The sequence below is a fragment of the Polyodon spathula genome, chromosome 10 (assembly GCF_017654505.1).
Source record: "Polyodon spathula isolate WHYD16114869_AA chromosome 10, ASM1765450v1, whole genome shotgun sequence".
In the NCBI taxonomy this organism is placed as follows: Eukaryota; Metazoa; Chordata; class Actinopteri; order Acipenseriformes; family Polyodontidae; genus Polyodon; species Polyodon spathula.
In genome coordinates this window covers 24,440,834-24,456,082 of record NC_054543.1, presented here as the reverse complement: position 1 = coordinate 24,456,082, position 15,249 = coordinate 24,440,834, and the positions used below count along the sequence as shown (strand labels likewise).

The window sequence follows — 15,249 nt, the reverse complement described above, 5'->3', positions numbered from 1 at the left end:
CCTAACATACATTTTTTACATGTTTTTGATCAAATCTGGACCTTCTCAAGCCAATTTTATTAAGTTGTTACAGTCATTAAAAAAAACAATGGCGCCTATAGTGCACAGTAGATTTCCCCTGCTGAAGGAAAATAACATGAAACTTCCTAAGAAAAGCACTTCTACTTTTCTTAAATTATTATTTTGTCGTCTCCTATCACTTTCCACAGGGGAAGATGTTCAAAGACTGTGATATCAAGACGTGAAGGTACCGTCCAAATAACGTTAGATTACTTTATGCACTGAAGTAGTTAGCTAGCTAATGTAATGTTAACAAGCGACTGCAAGAAACGTTACGGTTCAGGATACAGGCACTTTTTCTGTTGTAGACTTTATTATTTTAGAGCAAAACTATTCAGCTTCAGCTACATCGAGAAATGCTCTTTGTACAGTATTGTAGTTTTTTGGTGTTCAACTTGGATCTTTGGTTAGGGAAATTAGTACTGTAGTAACAGTGGGCTACAGTTTAAAATTGTTCCTGTTACACTTTTTTGTACAGTGTTTCTGAATAAAACCACAGTTAGGCTACAGTACAGTAGCTAGTAGGATGTTACGTAGATGGCGTATGTAATTGGAGTCTGGAATAAGTTAAGGAATTGTTCACTTTACAGTCTGACGAGGAGGTGAATTCACAAATAGAAGGGACGGTGCGTGATGCTGTAATTTATGGGAGAATCATTGTTGGCATGAAAATGATCTGTTGACTGGCAGGCTTGAAAGTTGTACATAAATGGTTATGATGGTGTTATAGTGGCATGGATTGCACAATTGGGTGCTGTGTGAATTGATTTTTTTAAACGTCTCTGGGACGGCTCAGTAGCGGCATTTGTGTGTGAAAGGGGCTTTATATATTTGTGGTCATTCTCCAATTAGCACTCAGTTACGTAATTATGGAGTGGCCACGTGTGATTGTTGGCAGGGACAGATTTAACCCATCATTGACCAACTTAGCCCTATTTACACCATCAGGGCTTCCACCCTTCCACGTATGCCTTTAGTAATAGTTTGACTAAGTTTTATTTGTATAATGTTCTTTCACAATGTCATAATCATTTTTAGTTTCTTGTAATCGCATGTATAATTTATTATATTCTTTTATCGTCATCAATACAGGGAAACCCACTTAACATCACTCCTTACCAGAATATAATGTGTCAATTGGGACAAGCTCTTGATAATATCTCCTTTGTAAATATAGCACTTAACATCCCTAATAAGTTTATCCCTAACACAAGTGTATCCCTTATAACAGTACCAAGGCGTACTTTGCTATGCTTTTACAATCTGCAACTTTTATGAGGGGTCATCCACATTTAGCAGTCATACAACTACTTTGGGAAATAGAAGCTTGACATGGAGGATTTACATGTAAGTAGGCTGCTATAAGGTATTTAAAGATTCGACTGAATTACATATTAGAACATTAATAAACATTCCAAACAGTTCATAACAAACAACAACGCGTTATAAAACAAATGGTTTATCCATATTCAACCTATTCAACTGTTTTTACCTTGTCCAATTAGTACATGTTCTGCTTCTATTTCATACCACTATTGACAACCATAACACTGGCAGGAAGAATGTCTCTCTGCTGAAGCCACAGGTATAGGTGAGGGAGTCGTCATGGGTGTAATTATACAGTCAGGGTGGTTCAAGGCAGATTAAATAGATTAGCTCTTCTGAACTGAGAGATCTAATGAGGCACTCATGCAGTGAATCAGCAGTACTCTAATAAAAGAGATCTGTTCAAAAGCACCCTCTTTTGTTTCAGCTTTTACAAAGTGAGAACGATTACTACAACAAATAAAAGTCGGGACTCCCAGTCTTCTGTGGCAATCGCAACAACTACAGTATAATCCTGTTGCTGTGCAAGGACTCGGGAGAGAGGGCAGTGTCTGTAAATAGATGGTTAGCACGTGATTGAAGGTTCAACAAATATACCACATAGACAAATACGTTTAACCCTTAGCGGTCCATTTATTCACGTTTGTCATACGCGTCAGTTCCAATTTATTTTCACACACGCTGTTTATTTTACACGTGCTGTTTTAAAAAAAAATTTCAGAGTAAAACAAGTTTAAAAGGCACTGCATAGCAAGGACACTCAGTACTGCATCTCCAGCCAAGCCCCACCCCTTGTTCACTGTATTTTCTTGGCTTTTTCATTCTTTTTGATGACGTCGGACAGGGTCCAACATCGGACTGGAAAGGGAAAATTGTAATGTCAGAGAGATTAATAAAGGTAAGCGTGTGAGTTGAAATAAACACCCAAATATGCACTTTGAAAATACGACCAGGGGTCCCTGAGTGACTCACCTGGTAAAAGCACAGACGCATGGTGTGCAGGATCGCATCCTGGCTGTCGCCAATCTTCGGTGGGAATTCCGAAGGGAACATCACATTGGCTCTGGCGCTTCCGTCGGTTATGTAGGCAAAACCGTCAGGGACTGTTTCTCATCATCACGCTGCAGCGAACCCTCACTAAGATCTGCACTCAAGTTTCTGCATGTAGAAGAGGAAGCTGGCTCGGTCGTGGGATCAGAGGACGACCACTGAACTTTCAGTTCTCAAGCTGTGGGGAATTGCTGCTGTGAGGGGAAAAAATGATGGGACATTCCAGATTGGGAGGAAATCGGGGGTAAAATAATTGGGCACACCAAATAATAACAAAAACAAACGCCTAATTTTATTACTATTACTGTAACATGTACATTGTAGAGAAATATGATGATCATATAAACCAAATGGACCAGCAATTGCAGTGAGAGAGCTTTATAGTGGAAGTTTGAATTAAGTGTTCAGTGACTGATGTATAGAATGTAAAAAAAAAATATATTATATATATATAATAAAAAATAATATATATATATATAAATATATATATATATATATATATATATATATATATATATATATATATTTACTTAGGAATAAACCTTTTTTTATATAGATAGCGCAGTAATATAAAATAATATCACCCGTTTATAGAATGTTATTTTTATTATTTTTATTTTCTCCCAATTTAAAATATCCAATTTTTTTAAGCTCGGCTCACCGCTACCACCCCTGCGCTGACACAGGAGTGGCAAAAACGAACACACGTTGTCCTCCGAAGCATGTGCAGTCTCCCAAATGCTTCTTTTCACATTGCAGACTCACCATGCAGCCACCTTGGAGCTACAGCGTTGGAGGACAATGCAGCTCCAGGCAGCTTACAGGCAAGCCCGCGTGTGTCCGGCCAGAATATAGGGGTCGCTGCCGCGCGGTGAGCCAAGGACACCCTGGCCAACCTAAACCTTGAGGCCAATTGTGCAGCTCCCCCTAGGAACGCCCAGCCACATTTGGCAATGGAATAGCCTGGACTCGAACGGGCAACGTCCGGGCTATAGAGCGCATCCTGTACTCCGCACGGAGTACCTTTACTGGATGAGCCACTCGGGAGTCCCCTTCTCTGTTTTTTGGTGACATTGATGACGAAGTTTAATATGCTTCATCAGTATTTGGGGAAACACCCAAAAAGGGGAAGGATGTGGTTTCTTTGTTTTGCTGTTGGCAGTGATGTTCTGGGCTAAAGGTGTGTAGCCCCTTATGGTCTGTCATATTGGTTTGTGTTGCTAACCTGGTTGCTAAAGTCCACACTACACAACACACTAATTAGAAGGACACCACACTTGAAATGTAATCTTCCTGTGGTGTGAACTTTTATATATATTATATATAATATCTATATATAATAATATATATTATATATATATATATATATATAGTTATATATAATGTCAAAAACCTATGTCAGTGTCACCTGCCAGCTGAGTGCCTACAAGCTTGAGCCCTCTGACAGATTTGCCATCTTACCCATTGGGACTGTTTTAAGCTGGGAGGTGCAATGTTTATATATTACAAAATCCTTGTCAGAGATTCCATTTGTATAACTAATTCATTAGTCAAGTTTTGTGAGGGTCAGTCCATTTACTTGTGTGTGCACACAACCCAAAGATACTGTATTTAGAAATAATAAAAGAAGATAGTGAACAAAACCATTGACATAACTTTAAGGGCTGTTTTAAGGAATGTTTTTTTTTTAAGAACTGTTTTTTTAAAGCCCATTTGATTAAATTAAGTTTGCAGTTCACTGAACCTTTTTTTTTCAACAGAGAAGGTTATACGTTTATTGTCATTTTCCAAAGCACTGAATGTTAAAAAAAAATTCCTTAAAACAGTGATTGCAGTTTTGTGAATCTTGCCCTACAGTATGTCAGGTAGAAACTTTGGCTTGTGTCTTTAGCTTAGAATCTGTGATTTTGATGATATGGATTAAAATGTTTTAAGATTATTATAATGTCTCAAATACCTGCATTAATGAATAATGTTTATTTATTTCTCCTGTAGGCCAAAGCCCCCCCCCACAGATGGAATCAAATCGAACCCGTCAAAGCGACATCGGGACAGGCTGAACTCCGAGCTGGACAAGCTGACCAGCCTGCTACCATTCTCGGAGGATGTGTGCGCCCGCCTCGACAAGCTCTCTGTACTGCGGCTCAGCGTGGGCTATCTCAAAGTCAAGAGCTACTTTAATGGTAAGCACCCTGAGTCTGTGTCACGGGCGGTGCTGTGTGATGCACTGCTGTTAGATTCTGCCTCCTGTCGGTTAGGTGAGATAAAGTTAAAAGCTCTATAGCCATGAATGCAGACAAGCTTGCCTTCTTTGCATAGTGGTTAAGATGCTCGCTTGTGGCATTGTGGCAGAAATATATCATGGTACAATCTAGAATTTAATTAGTCTTGAATATTTATTGTGCTGAATTATTTTTTTTATATAGTATATAGTTTTATATATTCGCAGTGGATCGAAATTGAAGGGTCTGGAAAATAAAATGGACAAGGGTCTTTGTTACAGTGCTATTATGCTGATTATGAAAATGTGTTTTGAAAGCACTGGCTTTTACCCAGCTGTACCCTCATAGAAATTGCTGGTAAACAGAAGTACTGACATCATCTATGTTTCAGCACTTCTGACTTATCTCTATCAGGCTGGTAGAGAAGTTAATAGGTGTCTCATGTTTTTGAGCACAAAGGTGGGTGACAGACTCTTTTTGTTTGTTATCTGTTGATAAGCATTTCTGTTGGAGGGCCTCAAGTTTCAGTAAAGGGCAGTATTGTTTTCTTGTATGTTTGAGGATTTCAGGAGGCCATGTTGTGGTGCTTTCAGGTTTCATGGTGCCTCAAAAAAGGATTTATAAGGTCTGTGTTAGTCAAGGTTGCTGTCTGAAGGTGGGTAAATGCAGGGTTTTAGCAGAGTCTAGAACAAAGAGACACAAACTTTTTTTTTCTTAAAGCCTTTGAGTCCGTTTATAGTTTAACCCTTTGCAGTCCTTTTATTCAGCGCTTGTCACACGTGCTGCTTAATTTTTTTTTTTTCCGAGAAAAACAGGTTTAAAAGGACATCAGTACTACATCTCTAGCCAAACCCCACCCCTTGTTCACTGTATTTTTCACATACCTCTTGTAAATGAACTGCACCCCTCTGCAGTTTGTTACGCCTTTTAAAGCAGACCCAGGACACAGAGACTTGATTTTTTGCAGCGCTGTCGCGCTATTTTTCATAAACACACAAAATAAATAAACAAAAATGAAGTAAACAAAACAAACACATAGCTCCTTCGGAGCACTAACTAAACACAAGAACAGCCCTCCCTAACTCAGGAGAGCTAAGCTGTTTCCCCGTCATAAAAAAAAAAAAAAAAAAAAAACACAGTATACACACGAAAAGGTTTCACTCTACCTCTACAGTTGCACACACTACAACTGGGCTCTTCACACTGCAGACGCCTCGAGCAGACTGACTGCACACTTTTTAAACCCCACACCTGGCACTAAATTTACAATAATTCCCAGGTGCAGGTGATAATTAAACAATTAACAAATAATAAAATTAAACAATTAAACCTGAAACATGCACACGCACATGTTTTTTTTTTTAGCATCTGACCCTCTCCCTGCTATCTTACACTCTTTGAAACGTGCATATAATGATAAATCCTTCTCCTGATCACACGTTTTATCACTAAACTCCTCAATAATGCCATCCAAGTCATTGTTTTATTACTGTAACATCTCAAAAAGCTCTGCAAATGTCTGTTATATTCTCTGAGCACTGGATGCGGAAGTAGCTATCTGCTTTGTTTTTGTCCATGTTATCTCTGTAGTGCTGGGGCTATCAGATACAGCCTTTTTTTTGGCTTCATTTGGCACCTATCAGCCATTGAAAGATTTTCTCAGCTTTATCTGGAGAAAAAACGATTAGAGACCCGTGCTTTATATCTTTTTGAGTGTCCGACGTCGTCTGGAAAGAGAAAATTGTATTGTCAGACCTGGTCCGACACAAAACTAAAATTAGTTTTTAAACAGCTAAAAGCTTCATATTAGAAATATGTATTCCATAGGTGTTCCCTGATAATTATCCCCCGCTGGTGATGAATTCCCCTGTGAAGGGGATATAAGGTAGACAGTCGTATGTAGATATGTCGGATTCTGGGTGTTTAGAGCGATGTTTGTCTGTACATCTAGGCTGGGACTGTAGTTTTCTTAGGACTGATTTAATGCAAGAGATGGTGATGAACAGTGTGAAATTAAAGCTTGTTTTATGAAAGCTTGGATAAATATTGAATAAAAGAATACAGTACTTGTGATTGAAATAAACTGGTTCATAAACTGTGAAAAAAAAAAAAAGCCTCCAGGCCCATGAAACATAGAGTCTTCTGAGTTATGGGACTTGAGCACAAAGGGTATGAGGGCCACATCTAAGGAGAATAAAGGAGAAAGTAAGACAGAGCATTCTTTCATTAGGCAAGATAATGCACATGAGCTGTGAAAGAATAGTGTGGCCGGTGATCCCCTCTGACCACACGAAGAACCTGTGGAGTTACAGGGAAGTGAGACTCATTATACCCCCAGAGGGGACCGACACAGAGGCACGCGGTATATGAAAAAAGTGAGGAGGAGGAGGAAAAAAGCTAATGCAAGAGAAAGAACTGAGCTGTGACTGGGTTTAAATAGGGAGATGGTGAAATTAGGAAATAGCGAAGCCCTGGTTTACAACCCCTGAATTTCACAAAAGTTTAACGTGTAAATAAGTCAAACAAAAGTGTTATATATATAATATATATATATCGATATATATATATATATAGTATATATAATAATATATATCTTTCACTGATACAATAAGACAAATGTAAGTAGCTGATGATTGAGTGTTTTTATGGATGAGTTTGGACTAAACATCAAATGGACTTTTGCTGCACAAAGTCATTCATCAAGATTATTTCATTTAATTGACTGAAGGCAATATCTTGAACCATTTGTCTACTTTTGATTAAACTACAGTGGCCTTTTGTAGTGAGATTCTACATACTGTCGATGTACTGTAGGTCACAGTGAAGTACTTTTTCAAGACACTAGTTGTAAGACAGTAGTTAACATTATATTTAAATATATAATCCATTTTTGTGTTTGTTTAATAGTTTTTAAAAAAATAAAATAAAAACCTAAAGGCTTCAGACATATAACACCCCTGTAGGTCATTAACAGGCATTTAAGGACCTCTGTGTCTCCAATGTATTTTAGACTTTTTTTTTTTTTTGTACAAACAATAACGTTTCAGGTAAAAAAAAAAAACAAACACAAAAAAATCTCTTATACAAATGTAGTTATGAACCATATAATTTGTATGAAACATTTAATATCTATAGTTTTGTTCTGGATAAAATGTAATGTATTCTAAAGTAAAAACTAACCCAGTTGTTCTCTGAAGCCCAGAGGGTGTATTTACTGTATGTGAAGCGTTATTCAGACCTCTGCTCTTGTTTCTCTGAATCCAGTTGTCTCCTGTTTGAGTTTGGGTCTATGTGATGACGGGACAGGAATACAAGGGGCTTCTTTAATTAGACAGCAGGAAGTGTGTCTGGGAAACTTTGCCCCCTCAGTTTCCTCCCCAGATGGAAGGGAACAAATGAGAGAGCAGAGAGATAAACACTGCAGTGTTGTCTGGAGTAGAGGTCAGCAAGCTCTACGTGAGATGGGGAAGAAGATTTAATACAGGAAGTGGAGCTCGCAAGCTTTCTTAAAAGCTAAGTGGGCCAGTTTTGTGTTCAGCGAGTGTGTTCAAATTACAGAATGTATAAATGATTATTTCAAAAATGTATCATGCAATGAAAGCAATGCATCAGTGATGTCTGAAATAAATAAGACACAGAAGAGTTTTCCTGCCCAGTCTCTAGTAACACATTTGATGGGGTACTGTTTTTTTGAGATTTTTGTTTGCTGTAATACGGTACGATATAGTTCTGTTTTCCAGGTAATTCAAAAATAAAAAATATTTAAATATTCATTTCAATTTTGAAAGAATGCTTTAACATTCATTTTGAATAAATGTTTGAATGCAGATTGAGAGCTCAGAGTAGCAGACAATACATCAATAATTCACTGTTACAGAATATGTCAGATTGCTTCTTGGCACAACACTGGTCACATGGGGACAGGCCACTGGTCATCCTAACAGTTTTTTTTTATTATTATTTTTTAAATGAAAATTGAAACCATTAGGGTTTAGAATTCAGATTAGTTCATCATAAACCAAAGATAATTACTGCTATTGGGTTAAAATATCACACAGCTCGCACCTGCACAGAGCAAGTATTTAAAAATGGGTCAGGAAGCAAAAACTGCTAATTCATTTTGTGTGAAGCACAAACCCAAAATAATAATTGTCAGTCTGGCCAAGACTTAACCCATTAAACACTAAGCCAGGATTATTGATTATCTGTCCTTAAATTTCCCGAGCTTTGATTACATATTAGTGGATTGATGTATCAAATTAGAACCCAGTTTGAAGTCTACTGTTGTTGGTTTATATTAAAACCTTGAGTGTGTGAGAGTGCGCTTATGTTAGTGCCGGTACGCTAGATTACTCTACACGCTACTTTAGGCCTCTACATTCACGTTGGACAAACCAAATCAGAAGTATGCCTATTGTATTCACGTTTTCTTGATTTAAAAGTTATGGTAAAACATTTTTTTTTTTTTTTTAATTTATTAACTACCCATTCAGCTTTTGTTTCAAAGCATGTTGTTTTTGGATGTATGGCAATATTATATAAAAAGAAGCTGAATTTAGTCCGATAGTTAAATTAGTCAGGATTTGTGAGATTAATTCAAATGTTTTGCTTCCCTTTTGGACATAAAATGTTAACAGTAATGAACACTGATAGTTCAGATAGAAATTACTTCTATTAAAATATAGTATTCTCTGTTATTATTACAATGTTAACACTAGAACCGCTGCGGTTATACTCATAAAACTGCCACAGGCAGTCATTATGACAGTTACATTTTAAACATCAGTATTAAAATAAAAGACAAATTATCAGATACAATTCAAAAGTTTTATTCAAGCACATCATATCAAACATCTGCACAGCCGAAACACCGTATTTAAATGAACAATTAAACATAAAAGGGGTTATTTTGTAACTTACCATATATTAAGCAGTACATAAAAATGAAAAACTATAATAAAACAAACATTTCAAAAGAAACTGGTGTGTAACAATACATGTTTTTATTCTGAATAAAACCTGCAATATTATATTTTAAATATACAAGCCTGTTGTTATCTCTACTGGACCTGCCAGCCACCAATTCCTTTGTTTTGTATAAAGAATGCACCAGAGAAAATATCAGGAGGAGAGATTTCATCTTGAATCTAGCCACAGCACTTCATCAGAAACATTTCTATCAAAAAATTGCAAAGCAGCAGGCTGCAGCAGCTCAACCTGGATTCAGTGCTACAGTGACACAGGCAGCGAAAACATGTTACTTTCATTTGAAATTACAAAATACATTTTTGTTTACAGTTTGTATATATACCTAATTACACACTAGTTTCTTTTGAAATGTTTATTTTATTATAGTTTTTCATTTTTTGAGGTACTGCTTTATAATGGTAAGTTGTAAAATAAACCCTTTTATGTTTAATTGCTAATTTAAACACTGCGTTTCGGCTGTGCAGATGTTTGATATGATGCGCTTGAATAAAACTTTTGAGTTGTATCCAATAGTCTTTCATTTTAATGTTTATGTTGTTAAAACCGTCATAATGGGGCGGTTTAAGATATGAGTATAACCGCGATGGTTAAAGGGACATCAGATGCAGACGCATGCGTATACTTTCCAGTTGTTAAAAACTCAAGTCCTTTGTATTTCTTTTTTAATAAATGTTCTCATTTGAATGCAAGTTCTGCCTTTTTGTTGAACAATTATGCACAACAGTGTTTTTAGTTATTGGATCTTCTGTTAAAAAGAACAAAACAGAAAACGTCAATGCATCGATTATCGTTGATAAATGCCTATACATTAATCGAATACGAAATAAGGGTGCCGATTGCATCACTAAACCTCACAGATCAGATCTCACTCAGCCTGGTTCCCAGTAGAGTGGTCATTATCCTACAGGTAGAGGCCCTCATATATATACATAAGAGTATGCAATCCAGTCTAAAAAATAACCTAAAAACATTTTTTCAAAATGTCTTCATACATAAAACACATTGGTTTGTAATAGCATTAATACCCTCCACAGTGGCTATTTCCAGTGAATAACTGACCTTGTCTTTCATTAAAGCCCTCAATTGGATCGAGACACCTAGCTTTCCTCACAGTCAATTTTCTAGCCGGTAATGACCGTTGCATTAGACATTAGTGCTTAAGTAAGCATTCCTAGTTCTGTAGCAGCTTTCATTTTACAAAATAAATAATGACAACTTTGTACTCGGTAAATGTTTTATTTCCCCAAGCATTGACCAGTTTCAATGTGAACATTTCAGTTTGAACACAGGGTAAGGAGCCACAACATTCCAAAGGGGTATTTAAGATAGCGCTACAGTGTTTGTGTGCACAGTTGTATTCGGTTGAAGATGAACTCTGCAGAAAACAGGTTGGAAAAATGTAGCATAAACTTCGTCATAGAACTCTACAAGGTCTTTCACAGCAGCACAAACCTGCCATATCATGTTTTAATAATCAATTTCTGCTAGTCTATCACAGTGGGGGAGGTGTTGTTGAGAGACTTGTAAACACCAGAGGTTGATACATAAGCATTTACCAGCATTAGAAACTGATATTATTTGGTTTTAGGTTAACGAGCAGGCTAGCTAGACTGAATAAGGATACCATGGTTCACTTATAAGGTTTCCATGGCAACCCATTACTGTATGTCAAACAGCAGTTGTTACCAAATAAATACCGTATTGTATCAATTGTTTAAATATTTGGGCCTGGTGGTCTCAGATTTGACGTTACGGGCCCTATTCATAAAAATACTTGCCGACTCGTAATAAAACAAATTATGTTTAAAACTAACAAATGTCGTCTATATTGCTATTCATAAAATGATCTGAGCAAACGGGCGACTGTCACAAAGCACTTTATGAATGGGTATACAGTCATTCAAGAATGAAAATCCACCTTCATCAGCATTATTAATGTTCCCTGGGTGATGTTGGTAGCTGTTGCAAAAAGAAAAAAAGGAATCCACCAACAGTACTGCCGAAACCTGAGTGTGCAGCTGTCAGTCACAGACAGTTTGCAAAACCTGATTCCGATCATGCCTGCCAAAAATTCAGGGAATGCACAAGATTGCCATTCTTAACTGCAGGAACAAAAAAAAAAAAAAAAAAAAAAAAACAAAAAACACTGTAGGAGGACATTTGAATAATACTGTAATAATAATAATAATAATTTTGAAAACTTTAAATATTAATCTTACAAATGAACTATTGTTTTTTTTTTTTGCAATACCAAGAAAGTCCAAATTTCCTATCGACTACATCAACAGCACTGGTATATTGCAACACTCCATGAAAATGAACAGGTTCACACAGGCAATATTCATCCAAACTGTTTATTATGAACACAGGTAAAAGAAATAAAAAGAAAAGAACCGCTGTCAGCCGCGGATCACGGCAAAGAAATAATAACAAAATAACTCTATTCTCAGTCTCTCACTTGCTCTCCGCTTCACGGCGCTGTTTCAAAATGATTATGACAGATAATGTGTTATTGTGTGAGTATATATTTATATTAAATATTTTCCTTCATATAAAGCTACAGTTTTTTTTTTTTCAAATAGTGTTAATCACATGTATATCAAACTGTATAACAGAGCAAGTGTAGTCTAGTAAAAAAATAGTTTGCCGAGGCTGTCGTTAGTTTAAATTTGACTGTAGAAAGCGTTCAATAACTTCTAGTTATCCAGAGCATTTTGCGTTCGTTCAGTCTTATGAATAGCAGGTTGACGCTCAGGACCGATGAAAACTTTATGCTAACGAGGCAATCGTTAACCTTTCTATCAATTCGTTAAAAATAGACCTTCATAGACGAAAATTGCTATGACTTAACAACTCATCTTAATGATCTATTATGAATAGCATGCCATAAAGCTGTCACTCCTAATTCTACCTTGAAAACATTGTTTAGACAGAGATCTGGACCTGCTTTGAAATGAAAGGCATTGCTGGAACTGAAGAAAGCGTTAAAATCACTTTTCTTTTTCTGTTTGTGTTGTTGTCAGTAAGCTGGAACTTGCCTCCAGAATTCAGTGGATATTTTTAAGACATTTCTTTTGTAAGGATTGCTCTTTGTGTATCCAGACCATACGCTCTCCTGCAACAGAAAAAAAGCAGCATTGTTGCAGGAGGGAGCATGTTCCAGGTACACTTTGATGCTCCTAAAAGAAATTTGAACAAGACATAGTTGAGAAACATGTTCCACAGATGTATGACCCATGATGTGTAAACTGAATACAAATGTCTGTGAAATCCTTTCTTATCATTGTTGCATAGCACTTGCTTTAAATTTGCATTTTAAAGCTTTTTATATCTTGCTTTATCCTAACATAATCCTTGCATTTTTTGGTTTGGAAAGGCAGCTCAACCTAAATATGAGCATGTATCATCCCAGGTAATATTCTAGTTTAACAATTGAATTTAAAGTCAATGGACAACCTTTCCAGCTGATGATGATATGTCATACGAATGATTTCATTTGGACCTTAGGTATTTTGTACTGTAGTATATTGTATGACATTTAAAGCCAAATAGCTCCAGTTTTCAAACAGTGAATAAAGTGCATTTTATTGTGTCATGAAAAAGACATTACTTAAGAGGAATTGTAGTTTTATTATTGGTTTTTGGCATCACATGCGGTTGTCACAAGGCCCGTTTACTAGGCTAGGATGTGTGCTTTTCTTACATCCAACCAACACAAGTTTTTTAAATGTATTTATTTATTTATAGTATTACTGCAATAAACTTCAGTATTATAAAAACATGTGCATGCTTTACAAAAAAATCTATACTTTGTCAATGGCCTGACAACTCAGAAGAAGTCTCTAGTATTATCCATGAGACCACATCACCACAAGATACAAGTAAAAAATCCTACACCACACAACCAGCTTGGAAAGAAAAAAAACAAGAAAAGGGCCTTTCATGTAATGAATGGATACATTAACAAGCACTAAACCAAGCAGAGCTAAATGCAAACAAGGAAAGCAAAAACATGTTTATGGTTTTTAAGATGAAGCCAAATGCTTGTTATATTTTCGTTTCAGGTTTAATTTATACTCAACTTTATAGATAACTTTTTAAATTATTTTAAAATTACTAATGAGGTTTTGTAAATGTAGGTCATTTTAACTCAATTTAAAATCCACACCATGGTGAACGCAATAACTGCCTTGATTTTGGACAAATCTTCAGTAAGCTTTTAACATTTATTGCCAGCTTTTTACATTTACAGACATTTTGGATTGCATTTGGCTGTACTCTTATGAGGACACTCCGACTGTGCCTGCACTAGTTTTATCCTGTTTTAATCACATAATTTCCCTTTACTAATCCATGATCCAACCCTGATTTGGCCTTCATTTGCTAAATCATTACCAGGCCATGTTTGTTATTCATTGTCAGACCCTGGAGTTTCAGAAGACAGTTATGCATCACAACCCATAATTGTTTTACCAAATGTATGGATACAAGAAATTTAAGCAGGAATTCAAATTAATGTAATTTTATTTCAAATGAAGTCATTGAAATATGTAAAAACAATATTTTTTTTTTTTTTAACTCTCGTTGCCATTGGCCTCTCTCGATGTCTCTCTTCCTCTCTGTGTCTGTCTCATTCAAAGCCCTATATCAGTAGCCTGATCAGTGGTCCTCCTATCTCTGGCTTCCTCATGTAGGCATGTTTTGTTCACTGTCTCCAGGGTATGGAGGCACTAGATGTGGGCGCTGTTGGCAGTAGACTGGAACATGGTGGCTGCTTGCTTCCAGACTCATGAGGAATGTCACAGTTTAGAGTCTTACTGTCAATGATGCAAGTTTACTGGCCTTTGATTCGGACCTGATGTGTGTCGGAACATGTCTGAAACGCTACACACATTTTTAAATGTAGTGCCCATGGCTACAGCCAGGAATAGTGCCAGAATATACCATGAGTGCTTTCCTGCTCGGCTCTATAATATATTGTATTGCTCTATATTGTATTTTGATGTAACATAAGAACATAAGAAAGTTTACAAACAAGAGGAGGCCATTCGGCCCATCTTGCTCGTTTGGTTGTTAGTAGCTTATTGATCCCAGAATCTCATCAAGCAGCTTCTCGAAGGATCCCAGGGTGTCAGCTTCAACAACATTACTGGGGAATTGATTCCAGACCCTCACGATTCTCTGTGTAAAAAAGTGCCTCCTATTTTCTGTTCTGAATGCCCCTTTGTCTAATCTCCATTTGTGACCCCTGGTCCTTGTTTCTTTTTTCAGGCTGAAAAAGTCCCTTGGGTCGACACTGTCAATACCTTTTAGAATTTTGAATGCTTGAATTAGGTCGCCACGTAGTCTTCTTTGTTCAAGACTGAACAGATTCAATTCTTTTAGCCTGTCTGCATATGACATGCTTTTTAAGCCCGGAATAATTCTGGTCGCTCTTCTTTGCACTCTTTCTAGAGCAGCAATATCTTTTTTTATAGCGAGGTGACCAGAACTGCACACAATATTCAAGATGAGGTCTTACTAGTGCATTGTACAGTTTTAACATTACTTCCCTCGATTTAAATTCAACACTTTTCACAATGTATCCGAGCATCTTGTTAGC

General features: G+C 36.7%; 1 protein-coding gene across 1 annotated transcript in view; it reads left to right on the top strand.

Annotated features, from left to right (window-relative positions):
- LOC121322013 (aryl hydrocarbon receptor-like) overlaps positions 1 to 15,249 on the top strand; it is a 137,459-nt gene that overhangs the window by 27,830 nt on the left and 94,380 nt on the right. The window contains exon 2 of the mRNA XM_041261442.1: positions 4,432 to 4,619. Coding sequence (XP_041117376.1) covers positions 4,432 to 4,619 — 188 coding nt within the window. The remainder of the gene's footprint in view (positions 1 to 4,431; positions 4,620 to 15,249) is intronic.